The sequence below is a fragment of the Acomys russatus genome, chromosome 6, assembly GCF_903995435.1.
Source record: "Acomys russatus chromosome 6, mAcoRus1.1, whole genome shotgun sequence".
Classification (NCBI taxonomy): domain Eukaryota; kingdom Metazoa; phylum Chordata; class Mammalia; order Rodentia; family Muridae; genus Acomys; species Acomys russatus.
In genome coordinates, this window is record NC_067142.1 from 27,058,013 (window position 1) to 27,077,140 (window position 19,128).

A 19,128-nucleotide genomic window follows, 5' to 3' on the forward strand; every position below is an offset into this window, starting at 1 on the left:
TGGATACTCTCTATATGTTGGCTGTGGGCACGCACACAGAGAGAGAGAGAGACAGAGAGAGAGAGAGAGAGAGAGAGAGAGAGAGAGAGAGAGAGAGAGAGAGAGAGAGAGAGAAACCTGGATACTCTATACTCTCTATATGTTGGCTGTGGACACACACACACTAACAGCTCTCAGATACAACCTTCCCATACCATACAAATGGTAAAGGTCCTTATTGGCCTGGCATGGCTGTGTGGGCAGTACTGTGAGAGCTATAGAACATGGTGGAATAGGGCACATGTCTACAGCACTTTCACCTAATGTTACATACACTGAGGGCATCTTGTTCCTTCTAGGGGAGTGACCCACTTCTCACAGACCAAGGCACCTTGACACTTAGCACAGCATAGAGAGAGATGCAGATTTGGGTGATGATTATAATTATTTATTACAAATAAATGTATAGTTTCACATCTCTCAAAAATGGTTCCTGGGTTTTCACGAGATGCAGGTTCTGACCGTGGAAGAAAGGGCGGTGTGGCTTACGTAGCTTGTCCATGCAAAGCTCATGTGTCACTAAACACTTTTAAAAATAGAATGGTCTCCTTCTGGACAAATCTGTTTAGTGTTGGGATTAGTAAAAGTGTATGAAACGGCTTGGTAGAAGTTAGGAAGTGATCTACTGATGACGTCAGCTAAGGGAGAGGAGTGGGAATCTAGAGGTGGCTTAGCCACATGTGTCAGGAGGTGACCCGGTCAGTTACTATCTGGTTTTGGCTGACAGCAAGCGCCACAGGTAGCTTCCTGTCAAGCAGAGACCCTTGCCTGCTTTCAAGAACTGCTTGACTCAAGGAAATAGAAGATGTTACTTCCGGCTCAAGATTGGGAAGTGTGGCGGCCCCTCCCATGGGCGACATCGTCCTAGTGTGTTTGATGGTGGGTGACGACAGGGTGACAGGGTGAGGATGTAGGGCAGGTCCAGCCTCCAGGCTGACCTTGTCCCATGAAGACAGACTCTGTGAACAAAAACGTCCCCAAATGAAACTGGATGTGCAGTTAAATATTGGCACCATCTGCCTGCATGGAAACCTCTTGTCACATGGCGCTCTTCACCTCGGGCAGTCCCTTCTGCCCCTCCAGCCGCCTTCACTCAAACATTTCATAATGACGTGTCTGTCTCACTCTGGGCACCATGTCGATGAGGAGCCTGCAGAAACAGACAGAAAGGGTCACCTCAGCACCGAGAGAGCTTGGGGAAACTGAGGCTATTGGTGTGTGTGTGTGTGCACGCGCGTGCGTGTGTGTATGCATGTGTGTGTGTGTCCATGTGTGTGTGTGCATTTGTACACCTGGGTGTACAGGTGCATGTGGGTGGGTGGGTGTACATGTGTATGTGTGTGGGACCCTGTGAAAGCCAGATAACCTTTCCCAACTTCCCATGGGTGTTGCCCACCTTGATTTTCTGACACAGGGTCTCTCGCTTTTACCTGGAACTCACCAGATAGGCTGACTGCCCGTACCAAATTACATACCAAAACTGGCTAGCCAGAAAGCCCCAAGTCTTAGCTGTGACTGCCTCTGCCCACATACCACACCACCGTTCCTTTAAAAGCATACAGCCCAATGGCTTCCTGTATATGCATGAAGCTGTGTGTTCATCCATGATGTCTCAACTCCAGAATGTTCTTCTCATCCCCCATACACTAGTAGTCACTCCCAGTTTTTCTTTGCACACAACCAAGGATCTACTTTGTGACTCTATGAATATATCTGTTCTGGAAATTTCCTATAAAAATGCATATAGCCTTTTAAACATGAACACATTCAAAGTTCACTCACAGTGCAAGGTGTCCTGACACTTCATTCTCTTTGATGGATATGCCATATCTATCCCTCTATCAGCCGGTGAGGGATTTCTACTGTATTATGACCAGAACTGCTATGAATGCTCATATAAAAGTTTTGATATTTATATCTGTCTGGGTTTTTTTTGTTTTTGTTTTTTTGTTTTTTTTTTTTTAGTTACTGGGCAAAAATAGTACCTGCATTAACATGTTGAGAAACTGGCAGATTTCCAAAGCAGTGCCAACACTGTGTGCATTCCCAGCAGCCAGAGCTGAGGCTTGTAACTTGTAACTATCTCTGAGGCTGAGGACAATACCCCAGAGGAAGTGAGGAAGCACTTATCTTTTAAAAGTACAGCACCTTGACGGGACTGCTCCTCCCAGGGAACGAGTCCAGCCCAGAGGCCATATCCAGGGACTGTCAGCATGCTACTTCTTCAGGAAAAGTAAACCCAATGTCAAGATGGTCTCGCTCTCCTCCAGGGTGGCACTTTGCGTGGGGTAGGCCCATTTTCCTTTTTTTTTTTTTTTTACATTTTATTTATTTAGTGTGCATGTGTGTGTGTGCGCGTGTGTGTGCATATGTGTGCGTGTGCTTACACACATGACACAGGGCAACTATGGAGGTCAGTCCCCTCCTCCTTTCAAACCTTTGGGTCCTGAGGATTGAACCCAAGTCATCGGGTTTGGCTGCAAGCACCTTTACCCACTGAGCCATCCCACCAGCCCCAGGAGTGCCCCCTTTTGTAAAGCCTTGCTAAGCCTAGGGCTGCCTGTTCCTGTGCCTCCTTTGATTCCCAGCAGTCACATAGGCATCAGGTGACAGGAAGGATGCTCAGGTGACACTCACCTGGCCATCATGAAAACCCTCATTATAGCATTCTGGAGATGAAGGCAGAAAGATCAAAAGTTCAAGGTCATTCTTAGGTACATAGTGAGTTTGAGGCCAGCCTTGGCTACCTGACATACTATAGTAGTAGTAGTAGTAGTAATTAATAATAATAATAATAATAATAATAATAATAATAATAATAATAATAATAATGTATAGAGGAGGGAAATAGACCATTAAGTTGATAAAAAGAACAAGGAAGAAGTAAATTAATGTTTGAAGTGTAGTCTCTTCCCAGAGGCCCTTTCACTTCCAGAAGGCCATCTCAAAGGAAGCCTGTGCCCCATGCAGGTCTTTTCTATTTCTCAAAAATACTCAGACCAGACATCACCTTCCTAGGCAAGGCAGCTACAGCGACCCATAGGTGACCTCCAAGAGCTGGTCTGTTGACATTCCTTTGGAGAACACTGGGGCAGGGATGGGCCATCAGACTCTCACCTGAGATCCCAGCCACACACCACCCAATCCCACACCTCCCGACGAGCTGAGCATAACCCTGGCCCAGTACGTGCCCCCTGTGGTCTCAGAGGTACAGGAGTGCATAGACTGTGGGAAGATAACTGCAGGCAATTCTGTATATGCAGCTGTGGGCATCATCAACCACACCAGGGTGAGACACTTTTGATGATGACGTTGTTTGGGGGGTCACCCACTGTGCTGGTTAGTTGGTTGTTTCTTTGTTTTATCTTGTCAACTTGACACAAACTAGGGTCATCTGAGAAGAGGGCAACTGAGCAAGAAAATGCCTCCATCAGATTGACCTGCAGGTAAGTGTGTGCGAGGGATTCCTAGATGAATGATTAATGTGGGATAGGCCCAGCCTACTGTAGGCATGCCATCCATCCCGGAGAGGTTGTGTTGGGTTGTATAAGACAGCAGGCTTAGCAAGCCATGAGGAGCAAGCCAGTAAGAAGCATCCCTCCATGGTCTCCACATCAGCTCCTGCTTCTAGGTTTCTGCTTTTAAGTCCCTTCCCTGACTGTCCTCATTGATGGAGTGTGACACGGAAGTGCAAGACTAAGTAAACCCTTTCCTCCCCAAGTTGCTTTTGGTCATGGTGTTTATCACAGCAACAGAAAGCCAACAGGAAAGCCTATGCTTCTGTAAGTAGCTCTTCACCCACACTCCTTTAAATAAGCCCAATACAGTGCCCAAGCGAGACACAGGTGGGCTTGTTACTCTCAACCGTCTTTGGTGCTCTATCTGGGGTGAAGAGAGATTTGTTCACATTTTTCCAGGAAAGGCAAACACAGAGCTCATGTTCCTGGGGCATAAAGGAGGAAGATGTGAGATCCCGGTCTCATTTCCTGACTGGAGACAGAGTGGGAGAAGGGAGGGGTTTCAGAGCATCCCTGCACCCTGGGGTGAATCCAAGATAAACACAGAGCCATACTTGACCCCATAGGCAAAGATGGTGAGACCAATCAGGACCCCGATGCTGCCGTCCAGGTACCAGACTGCCGCGTTGTGTTTGAACACCTCTGCGCTCAGAAGGATGGAGAATCCCATCACTCCTCCAACAAGGGAGTTGAACCCTGCAAAAGAAGGACAATTACACAGTGATCTGAGGTGGGCATTTCTGAGTTAATTGTCCATCTAGACACCATCTAAACAGCTGGCTCAGGAGGAATTTGAGGCTCGGTGGCCTTAGCATAGGGGAACTCTCACCCACTACACACAGAGAGGAGCAATGATGAAGGGAAAAACAGAGCCCAAGGGGGCAGGACTAAGTGGACTGACAGACTGCCTTCGCTTCCACTCTCTGTATAGTCTGCCTGCTAGAGATGAAATGGAAGGCACATCTCTAGGCTGTGAAGCCACTGTCTTCTCAGATTGCAGGCTCTCCGAATAAATCAATTTAAAGATTTATTTCTATGGACTAAGGAGATGGCTGAAATGGTTCACCCCTCCAGCATCAATGCCAAGCCACGCATGGTGGCATGGGTCTGGGAGTCCGTATCTCAGCAGTCCCATAGCAAGAGGGAAGGCAGAAACAGTTTACAGAAAGCCCGGCTTGTCTGGGCCTTCCCATGAGTGCTGCTTCCCTCTCAGCAGAAGGCTCGGCGCCTACATGTCACCTCTCTACCCACTGCCCAGCCTGCCTCCTCATCCTCACAGCTCTGTTTCTACCCACAGCTCTTTCCTCCCTAGCATGCTATCGCTGCTACTTTTATTTTTACCATCTCTCTTCCACTGGAAACTTAAGCTTGGGGACAGAAGCATTGTCCCTTTCCTTGCTCACGCTCATGTCCCAGAACAGGATGCTGATGCCGCCTGAGTAATTAGTGAATGACCACAAGAAGTGAGGAAGGAAAGGAGAGGGTGAGGCCTAACCTTAGCTGTCCCTAGAGAGGTTGGCCATTCCTTGCCGCCCAGCTCAGAAAAGGTGACGAGCAAAAGTTCCCCGATTCAACCACTAGAGGGCGACATAGTTCTACTGAACCAGCCCTCAGCCAGTCAGCACCACGGACAGCCCTGTGCTGCAACCTCCAGGTTGAACTGCTGAATGGAACTCACCTCCTTAGCCTAACTCTTCCAGGAGGTGACTTCTGCTTCCCTGGCCTTTGCCTTTTGTCTCTTTTACAAACACAGGGACTAGGTACTAATTACAATCTGCCCTGCCACTTCCCTCAGTGTGTGTATGTCAGACAGACAGACAGACAGACGAGACAGAGGGGGGAAGAGGTCACCTTCAGCTGTCATTGTTTGTTTGTTTTTAGAGACAGGGTTTCTCTGTGTTTCCTTGGCTGTCCTAGACTCACTTTGCAGACCAGGCTGGCCTCGAACTCACAGCGATCCACTTGCCTCTGCCTCTTGAGTGCTGGGATTAAAGCGTGCACCACCATGCCCAGCCCTAGCTGTCATTCTTATATCACTTTCTGTCTTGTTTTTCAAGACAGAGTCCGTGAACTTAAAGCTAGTTGGTCTGAAGCTAGCCCACCTCTGCTTCTCCCCAACAGGACTGGGATCACATGGCTGCATCACTACTATGCCACGGTTTTTTCCAGCTGGGTTCTATAGATCCTGAAAGTGCTAGAGCCTCAGCATGCACGCGCACACGCGCGCACACACACACACACACACACACACACACACACACACACACACACACCAGTCTCTAGCCATTGTTCACCAAACCCGGGCTTGTGCCCTCAGTTCTAACCCCAGGGCTATTCTGAAGAACCAACCCTGACTTGGCTTGACAGCACAGAAAAGCTGGAGCTATGTTGATCGGAGACACCACTGACCCAACACTGATGACTAGACTGGAATCTGTGTAATTAGTATCATTAATTCCATGTTGAACATTCTGATAAGGTTTTTCATAAAGGTCCTAGGTGTTTTTAAGCTGGGAGGGAATGAGAACACTATCAGAGGGTCCCCTTGTTCCTCTAGCCTGTCACCCCTTCCTTGAAACTCCCCACGGGGCAACCTCACATATTTCCGTCTTACTTGTATTACTCATCTGTTGCTCAGGGCTATTTCACTTTACTCTTGTATCCCAGGCTGGCCTCATACTCACCAAGAATGACCTTAAACCCATAGTTTTGCACTCCTCCTGTGTGCTGGGGTTACAGGTGTGCACCACCATGCCCTCTTTTAGGTACCGGGGATGGGACCAAGATCATCACTCATTTAGGCAATCACTCTAACCAGCAGAGCTACATCCTGAGGCACATTTGCATACTTAGTGAATATCTACAACAATAAGCCAACTGGACCAAGACTGGCTAGGCAGCATGAAGACCATGCCTGCCATGTCTCCATGACCCCACCACCCACCAGCTGCCCCTTCTCCCTGAAGACCTACTTCTTGACTGTAAAGACGCCTGTCCTACACACACACACACACACACACACAAACACAAACATACACACTCACAAACACATACAGAAACAAACACACAAACACATACACACACATACACAAACATACACACAAACACATACACACACAAACACAAACACACACAAACACACACAAACACACAAACACAAACGTACACACTCACAAACACATACACAAACACACATACAAACACACACACAAACGCACAAACATACACACAAACACACACATATACACAAACACACAAAGGACCTGGGTGGCTGAGTCAGTGGGATCCAGTCCAGGATGTGTCAACACCTGGGTTGGGTACAGGTAAGGGTTGTTGAGCCTATAGGATAAGAGGTTCCTAGACTGTCCTGTCTCTCTTGGAAGAGAAGGTTCTTGGCTCTGCCTCAGCAAGAGGCATGGCTGCAGGGCATGCATCAAAGTGAGGCAGGACAAAAATAACAGAGAAAATTTGGGTGGCATCAGAAGAGAGGGAAGCCCCTCCCCTGGGCATTTGGCTAAAGTGGTGGTTCTCAACCTTCCTAATGCTGCAACCCTTTAATACACTTCCTCATGTTATGCTGACCCCCAACAATAACATTACTCTCACTGATACTTCATGGCTGTAATTTTTCAAGTGTTATGAATAGTAATGTACATCAGATATGTATCTGATATGCATATTTGTGACTTCATGATCACGGGGAGGTCGAGGGGATGGCTCTGACTGTTGAGTCCACATTCAGGCTTTGCACTTCATCACAATGAGGCAGGGACAGCCGGAGCACACAGACACTGGGCCTCTGCAAGGCAGTAAAGGCTGGGGACTGATGGGTTCACCTTGACGATGACTGGGGTACTGCGTATGCTATCCTCGCCCTGGGAGCTCAGGAGCTCAGCAGGCAGTTCTGACTACACTGTGACACCGCCCCTCCCCAACTCCAGACACCAGGTGGTGAAACATGGATGATGGTGGCGCAGAACCCACAGCTTAGAGAGACCAAGGTCCCACCAGACTCTATTTCCTTCTGTTTTAAAAACCTGACCCACGTGGGGAGGCAGAGGCAAGTGGATCTCTCTGAGTTCAAGGCCAGCCTGGTCTACAAAGCAAGTCCAGAACAGCCAAGGATACACAGAGAAACCCTGTCTCAAAAAGGAAAAAAAAAAAAAAAAAAAACAGCTGAATATGGTAGTGCACAGCTTTAATCCCAGCACTCAGAGAGGCAGAGGCAAGTGAATCTCTGTGAGTTCAAGGCCAGCCTAGTCTACAAAGTGAGTCCAAGACAGCAAGGGCTGCACAGAGAAACCTTGTCTTGGGGGGGGGGGGTCCTGGGCCATCAAATCCAGGGCTTTGAGTTGGCCCACCCCAACATCAACCCCATTGATGAACTGTTGGAGTGTATAAAGGGGATGCTCATATAGATCCAAAGCTGCAGGATCTCCATGACACAGAGCAACAACAGGATAACTGAGAGGAGTCCTAGTGAGGAACCAGTATTGATGATGGAGCAGAATCCAGAGGCCTCGGACCAGACCAATGGCTCATTGCAATGAACATTTGCAAGTAAAGTTGTACGGACAAAAGGGTGTACTGTGTGACACACTACAACTTCCACAATGAGATTTGTTTTCTTTTTGGGCCAGGAGGTTGCAAGGACAGAGGGCCGGTACAAAGGGATGCGAGATGAATGGGACTGGGTACATGATGTGAAACTCACAGAGAACCCATAAAAAGTTAAAGACAAAACACAACTTTATTTTTAACCCTAAAATTTTTAAAAAACTCTTTTAAAAATAAAATTTCCTGTTTTCTTTAAAAATAAAAAAAGTGAAAAAAAGAAAAAGAAAAGAACTTTGGGCCCCAGCTATGTCCCTCAGAGAAAGTCGTCTCAGCCTCCAATCCATTCAGTTTAAATACTTTTGACTGATTTGTTTGTTTTTGAGGCAGTGTCTCGCATAGCCTGTGCTTGCCTTTAACTTACTATGAAGCCAAGGATAACCTTGAACTTCTGGTCCTCCTGCTTGCTGGGATTTCAGGTGCCTTGAACTTACTATGAAGCCAAGGATAACCTTGAACTTCTGGTCCTCCTGCTTGCTGGGACATCAGGTATGCAGCACTACACCCAGACGATGCCCTACTGAGGCTCAAACCCCAAGACTTGTACATGCTAGGCAAGCACTCTATAAACTGGCTTATAGTCCCAGCTCTGTGTCTGTCCCTAACAAAACAAAAGGCCAGCAACAATGGCACACACACATGTAATCACAATGCATAGGAAGACAGGAGAAAGTGTTAGGATCCTGCCCCAGTCTGCCTAGCAACCTGTGACGTCATTGCCTACCTGCCACTGGGCGTGGCCCTGTCCAGGAGTATATAAAAGATCAAACCCACCTACCTCTCCCTCTTGCTCTCCCTCCTCCTCTCTCTTACCCCTCTCCTCTCTTCTCTTGTTCTCCTCTTCCTCTCTTGTTGTCTCTATCTCCCTATCTCTCTGGGGGTACCCCTCTCCCCTCCCCGATCTCCCATGCTCATATAATAAATGTCTCTATATAATATCTGTTGCCTTGCATCTCATTTTTTAAGCATTACACAAATGAAAGCCCAAGGCCAGCCTGAGCTACATACAAGACCCTGTCTTGGGAAACCAAAAGAAGCCCAGCTATTTCTGCTGTGTTTTACATGATTAAACTCAGGGTGTTAGGCGCCTGCCTCGGTGTGAGAGCTCCCAGTGTCATGACGTAAGCAGTTTGGGGACTAGGAATGGGGGTGAGTGGGTCCTCTGGTTCTAACAGCAGCCAGGCAGCACCTTTCCTGTCTTGGTGCTCAGTTTTCAGGCGAGGTGCGCATGTGCCACTAACCGTCTGTGATGAGAGCTCTGCTTGTCAGAACCTTCCCGAGCATAAACTTCAACACAGCCAGGACACTGCAAAGGATCCCACTTAGAATGGAGACACTGAACAGGAAATCGTCCTAGAAGAGAACATTCCAGATGTTGACATGTCATCTGTGGACCCCTCAGCTTCACCACTGGCTTTGTGCAAAGGACAAGTTATCCGTCAGGCATGCTGCCACTAGGGGGCGGTATCTTGCAGGCGGTCACCTGTGTGGCTGGAGTTAAGAAAAGATTATTAAAAACAGATTAATATTTACAAAGCCATTATGTATTTCCTCCCTTCTTACTCTTCTGCTAAAATACACAGTGATCATTGATTGTCAGCAAGGCTGGTCATAATGCCAACAATGATGTCTATGTCTACATATAAGTCACAAAGCAGCCAACTGAGGGTCTTGGCCCATGAATCCTTTCTTACAGAACCAACTGGATTGGCCACAGGACGATTTATGGCAGAGATACTTAAAGCCTTGGTTTGGTTTTGCTGCTGCTGCTCCTCCCCCTCCTCCTCCTCCCCCTCCTCCTCCTCATCCTCGTCCTCCTCCTCCTCTTCTTTTTCATTCACACAATTGAGATTTCAAAGATAGTCTGCAAGGTGGGAAAAAGTGATGCCTAAAAATAGTCCTCTGTTGAAGTGATTTTCACACTTCCTGTAGCTTCTGCATTAACGTTTGCAAGCAAATGGGTGAGTCACATGGGCAGAGCTGGCATCTTCATTGCTACCTCCTGACATCAGGCCCCTCGAGACGTCTTTGGTGCTCCCACGCGCTGCTCCCCTGAGAGACAGCCTCCAGGTTCTCCCAGATTAAAATGCAACTGCCAGCAGAAATCCAACACGGTAGCAGACATCCACAGAGAAATAGGATCTTCTTTATGCGTTTTATTAATAAATTTGCTATCCCAGTGACAGACGCAGGGACAAAGGAGACAGCTTGGTTTGCCAGGCCAAAGACTAAATGAAATTGTTTAGAAAAATCACCTCTCTGGACTTGGGGTTCCTGTATAATAGTAAAGCATCGTCCCCCAAAACACCCACCAACGGCAGAGGCAACTCTAACAGCAACTGCTCATGAATCCTTGTCTGCTCGTTCATCTAGGAAGGAGCAATCACCTTCCGGTCACCAGCTCTCCTTGAGCCTGGGCTGGACTTAGAACCCAGCCTGGTGACATGAGCTCAATCCTCGTGACCCACGTGGTGAAAGGAGAGAACCGTCTGCCCCAACTTGTCCTTGGCCCTCCACCCAAGCTGTGGCAAGTGTACACGAGCACGCGCATGCGTACACAGGTGTACGCGCATGCGCACACACTATAAAAAAAAATTTCTTTTTAAAAGGAGCGGGGAAATGGTAACACGAGAGTGTTTAAGCCCACCGAACACCACCTAGCCAAGCAGCCAGGGTTAACATCACCACCATAGGCTGTGCAGATGCCACGTGTCCTGTGAGGGAATGGGACCGTGCCTCTCTGTGACTCACGCCCAAATCCGTGGCCTCCGTTTAATGTGAAGACTCAATCCAGCCCAAACTAAAATGCAGTTTACAGGACAGCTGACCTTCATTCCTCACATGTGTCAAGGTCTCTAGAAGCCAGGGTATATGTGGAACCTGTCACCAACTGAGCACTGGGGAGGTGTGATAATTAAGTATAGTATGGCAAAATTTAGGGCTGGTGTAGGTTCAGGAACATAAAGCATTGGTGAGAAAACTGAGGAGGAATCATAACTGAGGAGTCCATTAGCTTGTCTGTGTGATATGACCCCGTGGTGGGGACAGACACACTGGGATTGTGAGATGCTGATATGGCAGAACGTGGTGGAGGAACTGGGCCCCTCTGCACTTAGTCCGGCTCTCCGTGAATCTCAAGCATCCGATGGGAGGTGGGGACAGATGGATGGACCCCTGGGGCTCACTGGCCAGCCAGACCAATCTAATCAACAGACCCAGACCAATGAGAGGCCCTGGGTGGCTCCTGAGAAGTGAGTCTCTGGCTTCTGTTCTCTTTCACACACACACACGCACACCACACACACACACACACACACACACACTCATACACACACTCTCTCTCACACACACACACTCATACACACACACATGTGTGTGCATACACATTCAAACCAACATATGCATACACCAAACACCGACCTCAAACATTTTCAAATTCACAATTGTTTTCAAGTAATCAACTTCACAGAATTGTCACCTCCTGATACGAGGACATAAAGAAGTCAGCTCTCACTGAGCCAAGACGCTGGCCCTCACAAAATGACACCAAAGCTTTTGGTACCTTAATCTTGCACTTTCCAATGCCACAAGAGTGAACCATAAATGTTAACTGTTCATAAGCTGCCCTAGGATGCTTGGTCACAGGCTAAGGCTCCTTAGAAAGGACCTGTCCAGCACTTTCAGGAGCTGTGATCGCCTGCACAGGATTGGGCATGGCAATGTTCCGTCACAGAGAGAGCACTCTCACTCTGAGACTCTCTCATGAACATGCCTGGAGGCTAACATAATCTATATAATCCCTCACAGGTGTGTCAAGCAGCTTGTCTCCAGTGAAAATCTATACACTGTCAAGGTGACAAGCAGTATTAACCACCATAAGTGACCTTCTTATGAAGAGACCACCAGATAACTCCCTCTTCCCTTCCCTGTGTGAGGTCAGAGCGGAGAAGCCAGCCATTGGCTGGTGTCTTGACCTTGGCGTTCCTCACCTCCAGAATTCTAAGAAACAAGCATTGCTTGTAGACTGGGCCCCTAGTCCATGGCACTCTGTGGACATGGCCCGAATGGTCTGAGACCATGTCATCCCCTTTAGCTGTTGGTTGTTTGGGTTTTGGTTTTGGTTTGCTTTGTCCTGTGTGTATGGATATTTTCCCTGCATGTATGTGTGTGTGGCAAGTGCCTGCAGAGGCCAGAGAGGGCACTGAATCCCCTGGAAGTGGAGTTATAGCTGCTTATAGGCCACTCTATGGGTGCTGCGGAAGTGAATTCAGGTCCTCTGGAAGAGCAGAACAATTTCTCCAGCCTCTGCGCTGGATACAGCCTAGAGTTGCCAGGGAAGAGGGGCCTTCAACTGAGAAATTGCCCAAGTGAGATTGGGGTATGTGTGTGTGTGTGTGTGTGTGTGTGTGTGTGTGTGTGTGTGTGTGTGTGTTTGTGCCTATGTGTGTGTGTCTGTCTGTCTGTCTGTGTCTATGTGTTTGTGTCTATGTGTGTGTGTTTGTGCCTATGTGTGTGTGTGTGTGTTGAGAGAGAGGGAAGGAGGCAGAGTGTGTGTGTGTGTGTGTTTGTCTGTCTGTCTGCCTTTGTCTGTATGTTTGTGTCTATGTGTGTGTGTGTTTGTGCCTATGTGTGTGTGTGTGTTGAGAGAGAGGGAAGGAGGCAGAGTGTGTGTGTGTGTGTGTGTTTGTCTGTCTGTCTGCCTTTGTCTGTATGTTTGTGTCTGTGTGTGTGTGTGTTTGTGCCTATGTGTGTGTGTGTGTTGAGGGAGAGAGGGAAGGAGGCAGTGTGTGTGTGTGTGTGTGTGTGTGTGTGTGTGTGTGAGAGAGAGAGAGAGAGAGAGAGAGAGGAGAGAGAGAAGCCAAGATAGTCTTCTTCCATGGTACTGGCTTGAGCTCCTCTCTTGATAACCCTCAGTGATGGACCATGATGTGACCCCAAAGTATGAGCCCTGGACCCTTCCTTCTCTAAGATGTTTGGTCAGAGTGTTTGACAGAAATCAAGCTAGGGCAGTGCCTGAGCCTCACTGAAGGACATCTTAGAAGACTACCTCATCTGCTCTCAAAAGCCTCTTGCCTTCCAAATTGCATGTGACAGGGGCTGTTGATCAGTCCTTGTGAGTGGTGTGTCTCTGTGAAGAGCTAAAAATTGGAAGACTCTAATTTTCCAGTTTCACTGGTCCAAACACGTGAAAAACAACACCTTCCTTGGCTTGGGAGGACAAACATCTGGCAGAGGCATCCAGGAACCTGGCAGATTGCAGTGGTCTAAAGCATGTTTCAGCTGGGTGGTAGGTCAGTCTGTACCATGTTCACCTTGCTAGCATGAGGACCTGGTTTCTACCCCCAGAACCCACATAAAAAGGCCAAGCATTTTGGGGTGCACTTGCAATCCCAGTACTGAGGAGGTGAAGACAGGAGAGTCCTTGGGATTTACTGTCCAATCAGCCCGGCCTATGGGTGAATTACAGGGTTACTGAAAGAGCCTGTTTCAAAAAATAAGGTAAACAGTTGTCCTCTGTCTTCCACTCATATATACATACAAGTGCACACCACATACAGGTACCTGTGTATGTGTGTGTGTGCACGCACATGCACACACATGCACACACACGCACACACACACATACAAACACACACACACATGCACACAAATACATATATACAAAGCTTGGCATTCTATACTCTGGTCTATCCCCAGATTAACTCCAGGTCAACATCTTCCCTAGTGGAAAAAACCAGGAACACAATCAGAGCTCCAGATGTGGCCACACCAGAGGAGATAGCATCCCTTCTAAAGCAAGGAGGGGTTCTTGACCTCAAACTGCAGTGGGACTCTGCCACTTCACACTGCAGAAAGGAACCAGGCTTCGTGGGGGGTTAGAGGGGGCTCTCAACCCACAGACAAAGAGCTGCAGCCTGAGCCCACATGCCCTCATTGTCCCTCACAGCCTAACAAAGGCTACCCACCCCTTCCAGTTCTGTCAGCCTAGGTGGGAGATGGGGGAGACTCAAGATCTTATTTTAAGACTCAAAGGCAATTAGAGAAAAGCTGATAGAACTTGAGCTAAGTGAGAATTCTAGTGCTGACGTCGTGTGACATCTGCCCTTGTGTGCTGGGCTGGATACCTTGTTGGCAAGACTAGGTCCTCCAGTTAGCTTTCCTCCTGGAAGATCCTGGGACCCTGTGTCACCTCAGCTGATAAGTGGAAGGGTCCAGGAGACAGGATCAGATCACCAGATCTGAAAGCACAAGCCCAGCCAAAGCTACCAGAAGGAGCCAGTCCCTCGGCCTCTACTTGTTACTTTAACTCTGCTGCAGCCATGCTGACCTCCTCCTGGTGCCTCAGGTCTGCAGAGTGTGTTCCTGACCCCAGACCTTGGCATAGGCTTGTCCCTCTGCCTAGAAGTTTGACGTGTCCGCATAACCCTACTACACACACTGTTCCTTCCTCTCTGAAAACATCACCTCCTCAGTTAGGTGCAACCTGAATGCAACCCTTCTTATCTTCAGATGGTTTTGCTGTTGTTTTGTTTTGGGGGGGGGGTGTTGTTGTTGTTATTGGTTGGTTGGTTGGTTGGTTGGTTTTGGTTTTATCGAAACAGGGTTCCTCTGTGTAGCCTTGGCTGTCCTGGAACTTGCTCCTTAGACCAGGTTCGCCTTGAACTCACAGAGATCTGCTTGCCTCTACCTCCCAAGTGCTGGGGCTAAAGGCATGAGACACCACTGCTGGGCTGTTTTGTTTTTCTGCAGTCATTGTTGAGACAGGGTCTGCAGCAGTCTAAGTGGAAATGCCCCCATAGGGTCATGCATTGGAACACTTTGGTCCCTGGCTGGTGGGGCCAGTATGGGAGGTTGTGGAATCTTTGACATGGACCCTTGCTGGAGGAAATGGATCTCACGGGAGGCCTTTAGGGTTTGTAGCAGGACCCTACTTTCTGTCTGCCCGCTCCTTCCTGGCTATGGACACAATGCGAGCAGCCATCTCACACTCCTGCCATCATTCCTTCACCACTGTGGTGGCCTGTGTTTCTTTTAAGTTGTAAGCCAAAATAAGCCCTTTCTCTCTTAAGTTACTTCTTATCAGGCATTTTGTCAAAACAACAACAACAAAAGTAACCAATATAAGGTCTCACAGTATAGTCCAAGCTGGCCTGGAACTCACAGCATAGCCCAGCTGTCTGGGAACTCACAATGTAGCCCAGGCTGGCTTGGAACTCACAGCATAGCCCAGCTGTCTGGGAACTCACAATGTAGTCCAGGCTGGCCTGGAACTCACAGCATAGCCCAACTGTCTGGGAACTCACCATGTAGCCCAGGCTGGCTTGGAACTTGCAGGAAACTCGCAGGTTTCAGCCTCTTGGATATTAGGATTGCAGACATGAACTACCGTGACCACGTTTTTTTTTTTAATAATAATTTTCTCAAACATATTGGTTTACATTTAAAAATCAGCTTGAATTAAAAATGAACAAAATTGCAATCCCAGCTTCTCAATTGCCTAGCCGCAGCCCACATGTCTAATGTGGCTATTGGTTGTTACTTCTCACAAGGAATGGCCAACCATCCAGCCCTCCACACCCACCCACCACTGGAGGTGCTCTTGGACAGCACTTCTTAGAAATGTGGGGACTTCCCCTTTGAACTTGACTTACAGCAGTGAGCTACTAGTGGGTGTTGTAGACAAAAACAAGACAGGGATGACGGCAGACTGTGACCAGGAAAATGGCCAAAAACAACTAACCAGGCAGGATCTGTGGCTTACAACTCAGCAAGTCACAGGGCTAAGACTGATAATGTCCTGCCTCCCAATGGACCTAGTGACTAAGGTTTTTACATGTTATTACTTTTTTTTTTTCTGAGACAGGTTCATGTAGCCCAGGCTAGCCTCAAACTCACTATAAAGCAAGGGATAACCTTGAACCCTAATCCTTCTGATTCTATCTCTGGGTTTGTGTGTGCTGGGATTGCCAGTATGTGCTATCCTCTAAGTTTTCTTATTGAGCTATAATTAACGCCTAGTAAATACAAAGATTGCAGGGAGGGCTTGGAAGCCGGCTTGGCGGGTAGAGGTGCTTGCTGCCAAGTCAGATCCTCTCTGAACTCAATCCTGGATGCATGAGAGGAGAGAACTGACTTCTATGTACTACCCTCTCATCTCCATACTCTCACGGTGGCACACATGGTCCTACCCCACACTAAATATCTTAAAATATAATAAAGCATTTCAAAATAAAGATATTAAGAATCCAGTCTTATCATGCCAGTAGAAAAACATAAATAAACTCTCAAAACACCCAGGAAATTCCCTCGCCCAAACATTCGGGAAGTTTCCTCATGTCCCCAACTCAGTCCCCTACAATTGCTCGACGACTTCACGCACATCGTATGTTAATTGCTCCTATTCTTGTATTTTATACAGTTGGCCACAAAGTACACATGTTTTGATCTGAATTCTTTTATCAGCATGTTTCTGAGACTCATGTGTGATGCTGTAAGTTTCAGCACCTTGTTCTGTGTGGTCCTGATGCTGGTCTCACGTCTCTCCACAAAAAGTTGGGTGTTTGGTTCTTTTGTTTTGTTTTTGTGTTTTGAAATTCTGTCCATGCTACTCATGCTTAAAGCATTCTTTTTCCACTTAGGTTCACAGTGGAGAAACTGTTACTACAAGGAGCTAACAAATATGAGGGGAGCTGATAGGGTCTGTATTAGGGTTCTCCAGAGGAATAGAAATGATTGTGTGTGCACATGCGCCACGTGCACACATACACACACACACACACACACACACACACACACACACACACACAGCAGTGGTCATCTGCACCTTTTCTAAGCTGAGAACCCAGGAGCTTCACAGTCCACAAGGCTGGATGTCTCACAGTCCCAGCCTGGTGCTGAGGAGGCGCCTGGAGCCTCCTAACAAGCTGCTGGTCTTCAGTCTACATTGGAAAGCTGAAGAAGCTGCATTCTCATGGTGGCAGCAGTGGCCTTGGGATAGATGCACTCAACAGGAGCAAGTGAAGGCAGGAAGTGACACTGCCCATATTGAGAGAGGTCTGCTGTCTCAGTTAATCCTTCCTGAAAATTCCCTCACAGACCTCCTCATGGGTCAATTTCAGATACTGCCAATCTGACAACTAAAATTAACCATCATGGGGCCCCCTTAGGAGACCAGGAGCAAAAGTCAGAGAGAAAGGAGCAGAGGTGGAGGCCTGGCTGCACTGCCTCCATGGGGGCTCTTAGATAGTCGGTCCAATCGCAGAGAAAGACCTTGGCCATCAGGATGTCTCCATGAGCCTCTGCCTCCCCAAGCATGCTGAACTCCACTCTCTCTCCCCGTCCCTCTCACCCAATGTTCCCACCCATCAGCACAGAGTAAGGACATCTGGCTGCATCTTCTTCCATCTTCATTCATATATCTTCACACATTGTCAGGCACGGCCAGCCTCTTGACATTGTAACACTATCTGTCATCTACAAAGTTCAGGCTGGAAGTCGGGCGTGGTGGTGCACACCAGTAACCCCAGCACTCAGGAGGCAGAGGCAGAGGCAGGCAGACCTCTGTGAGTTCAAAGCCAGCCTGGTCTATAAGTGAGTCCAGGACAGTCAGGGGTACACAGAGAAATCCTGTCCTTGAAAAACAAAAAAACAAACAAACAAACAAACATAAGTTCAGGCTGGATAAGCCCACACAATTTAAATTAAAAATATAATAAAGAAGAAAGGAAGGAAGGAAGAAAAGAAGAAAGAGAGAGGGAAGAATGGGAAAATAAAAAAGCCCTCAAAGTTTTAAGTGAATTAGAATTTTTGTGTTGGGTTGCATGCATAACTATCTTGTGGCACAGGCATCCCATGGGTTTCAGGCCACGCCAAGTGGTCACGTGCCTGTAGCGGTTTCTTACATAGTCACCAGTGCCTCCTCAGCACCACTCCCATTTGCCCCAGACAGCTGCATCTCAGAGCATTTGTATTCGTGTCCTTGCTCACAGGAAAACCTTGTGTCAAAATGGGATTATTTCAATAGTGTGCACCAGTTGTCACCTCCTATGCAGGCCTTGTTCTTTATAGAAGGTGACAGTAACAGTTGCAACTCTGGGACACAGTGAACTGTAGCTGCTAACATCAGACAAAGGCTGGATCTACAAAGCCAATCCCTCCTCCCCAACCCCCACCTCAGGTGACCCCCACTTTCTTGCTCATAGGACATGAGGTGGGGAGAGAGGACTCTGGAGGCCTGCTTGCTTATGCCTGCAAAAAGGCGTCCTTTGCCTTCCTAATGAGGACAGATTCCAAACCGTTCTGACACTGCATGTGTCGGAGTGCCACCAGGGCAATGCTAGTGGCAGCTGAATAATGCATGAGAATCGATTTATGGCCCCAGGTGAAATCAAAACCGTCACTCTCGTCTTCAGAACTTTTCGTCACTGCCCTCCCCCACCCCCTCAGATGTGGGGAAATTGCACCATGCATGAGCCTCACTTCCTATGGCAATTTAATTATATTGACAAATTACCCTGTGTTCCCACTTGGAAATTTGTAAGTTGGAAATTTGTAAGTTAGCATCAGACCGTTCAGAAGTCAGGATGTCAAGCACTGACGATTGGATCAGTGAGTAAATAAATAGGGAACACTGAGGGTTACTAGTGGCTTACGACAGACTGAGTCACCCTAGCCCTGGACAGGCTGACAGGTGAGGCCTTGCCAAGTACAGTGAAGAGCGTGGGTGCCAGCTTCCTGTGGCCCATGGAACTGAGATGGATGTCAGGGCACAGGAAGCCCAGAGAAAGGTATCAGTTCGCCAGCAAAGGAACTATGATTGGCCGAGGGGCTAGTAGGGCATCTTTAGAGGCTGGGCTAATTCTTCCTGGTGTATTCTGCCTTCTGTTAAATGAGGCTTCAGACACATTGCTGTTTTCTCATATGAGTATGTGAATCTCTGGGACCAAGGTGTTGCCAT

General features: G+C 47.9%; 1 protein-coding gene across 1 annotated transcript in view; it reads right to left on the reverse strand.

Annotated features, from left to right (window-relative positions):
• Window positions 1-848: 848 nt before the first annotated feature.
• Tmem163 (transmembrane protein 163) overlaps window positions 849-19,128 on the reverse strand; it is a 191,396-nt gene continuing 173,116 nt past the window's right edge. The window contains exons 6-8 of the mRNA XM_051147292.1: window positions 9,413-9,524; window positions 4,112-4,253; window positions 849-1,189 (exon numbers count right to left, since the gene is read on the reverse strand). Of these exons, the coding sequence (XP_051003249.1) occupies window positions 1,129-1,189; window positions 4,112-4,253; window positions 9,413-9,524 (315 nt within the window). The 3' untranslated portion in view covers window positions 849-1,128. The remainder of the gene's footprint in view (window positions 1,190-4,111; window positions 4,254-9,412; window positions 9,525-19,128) is intronic.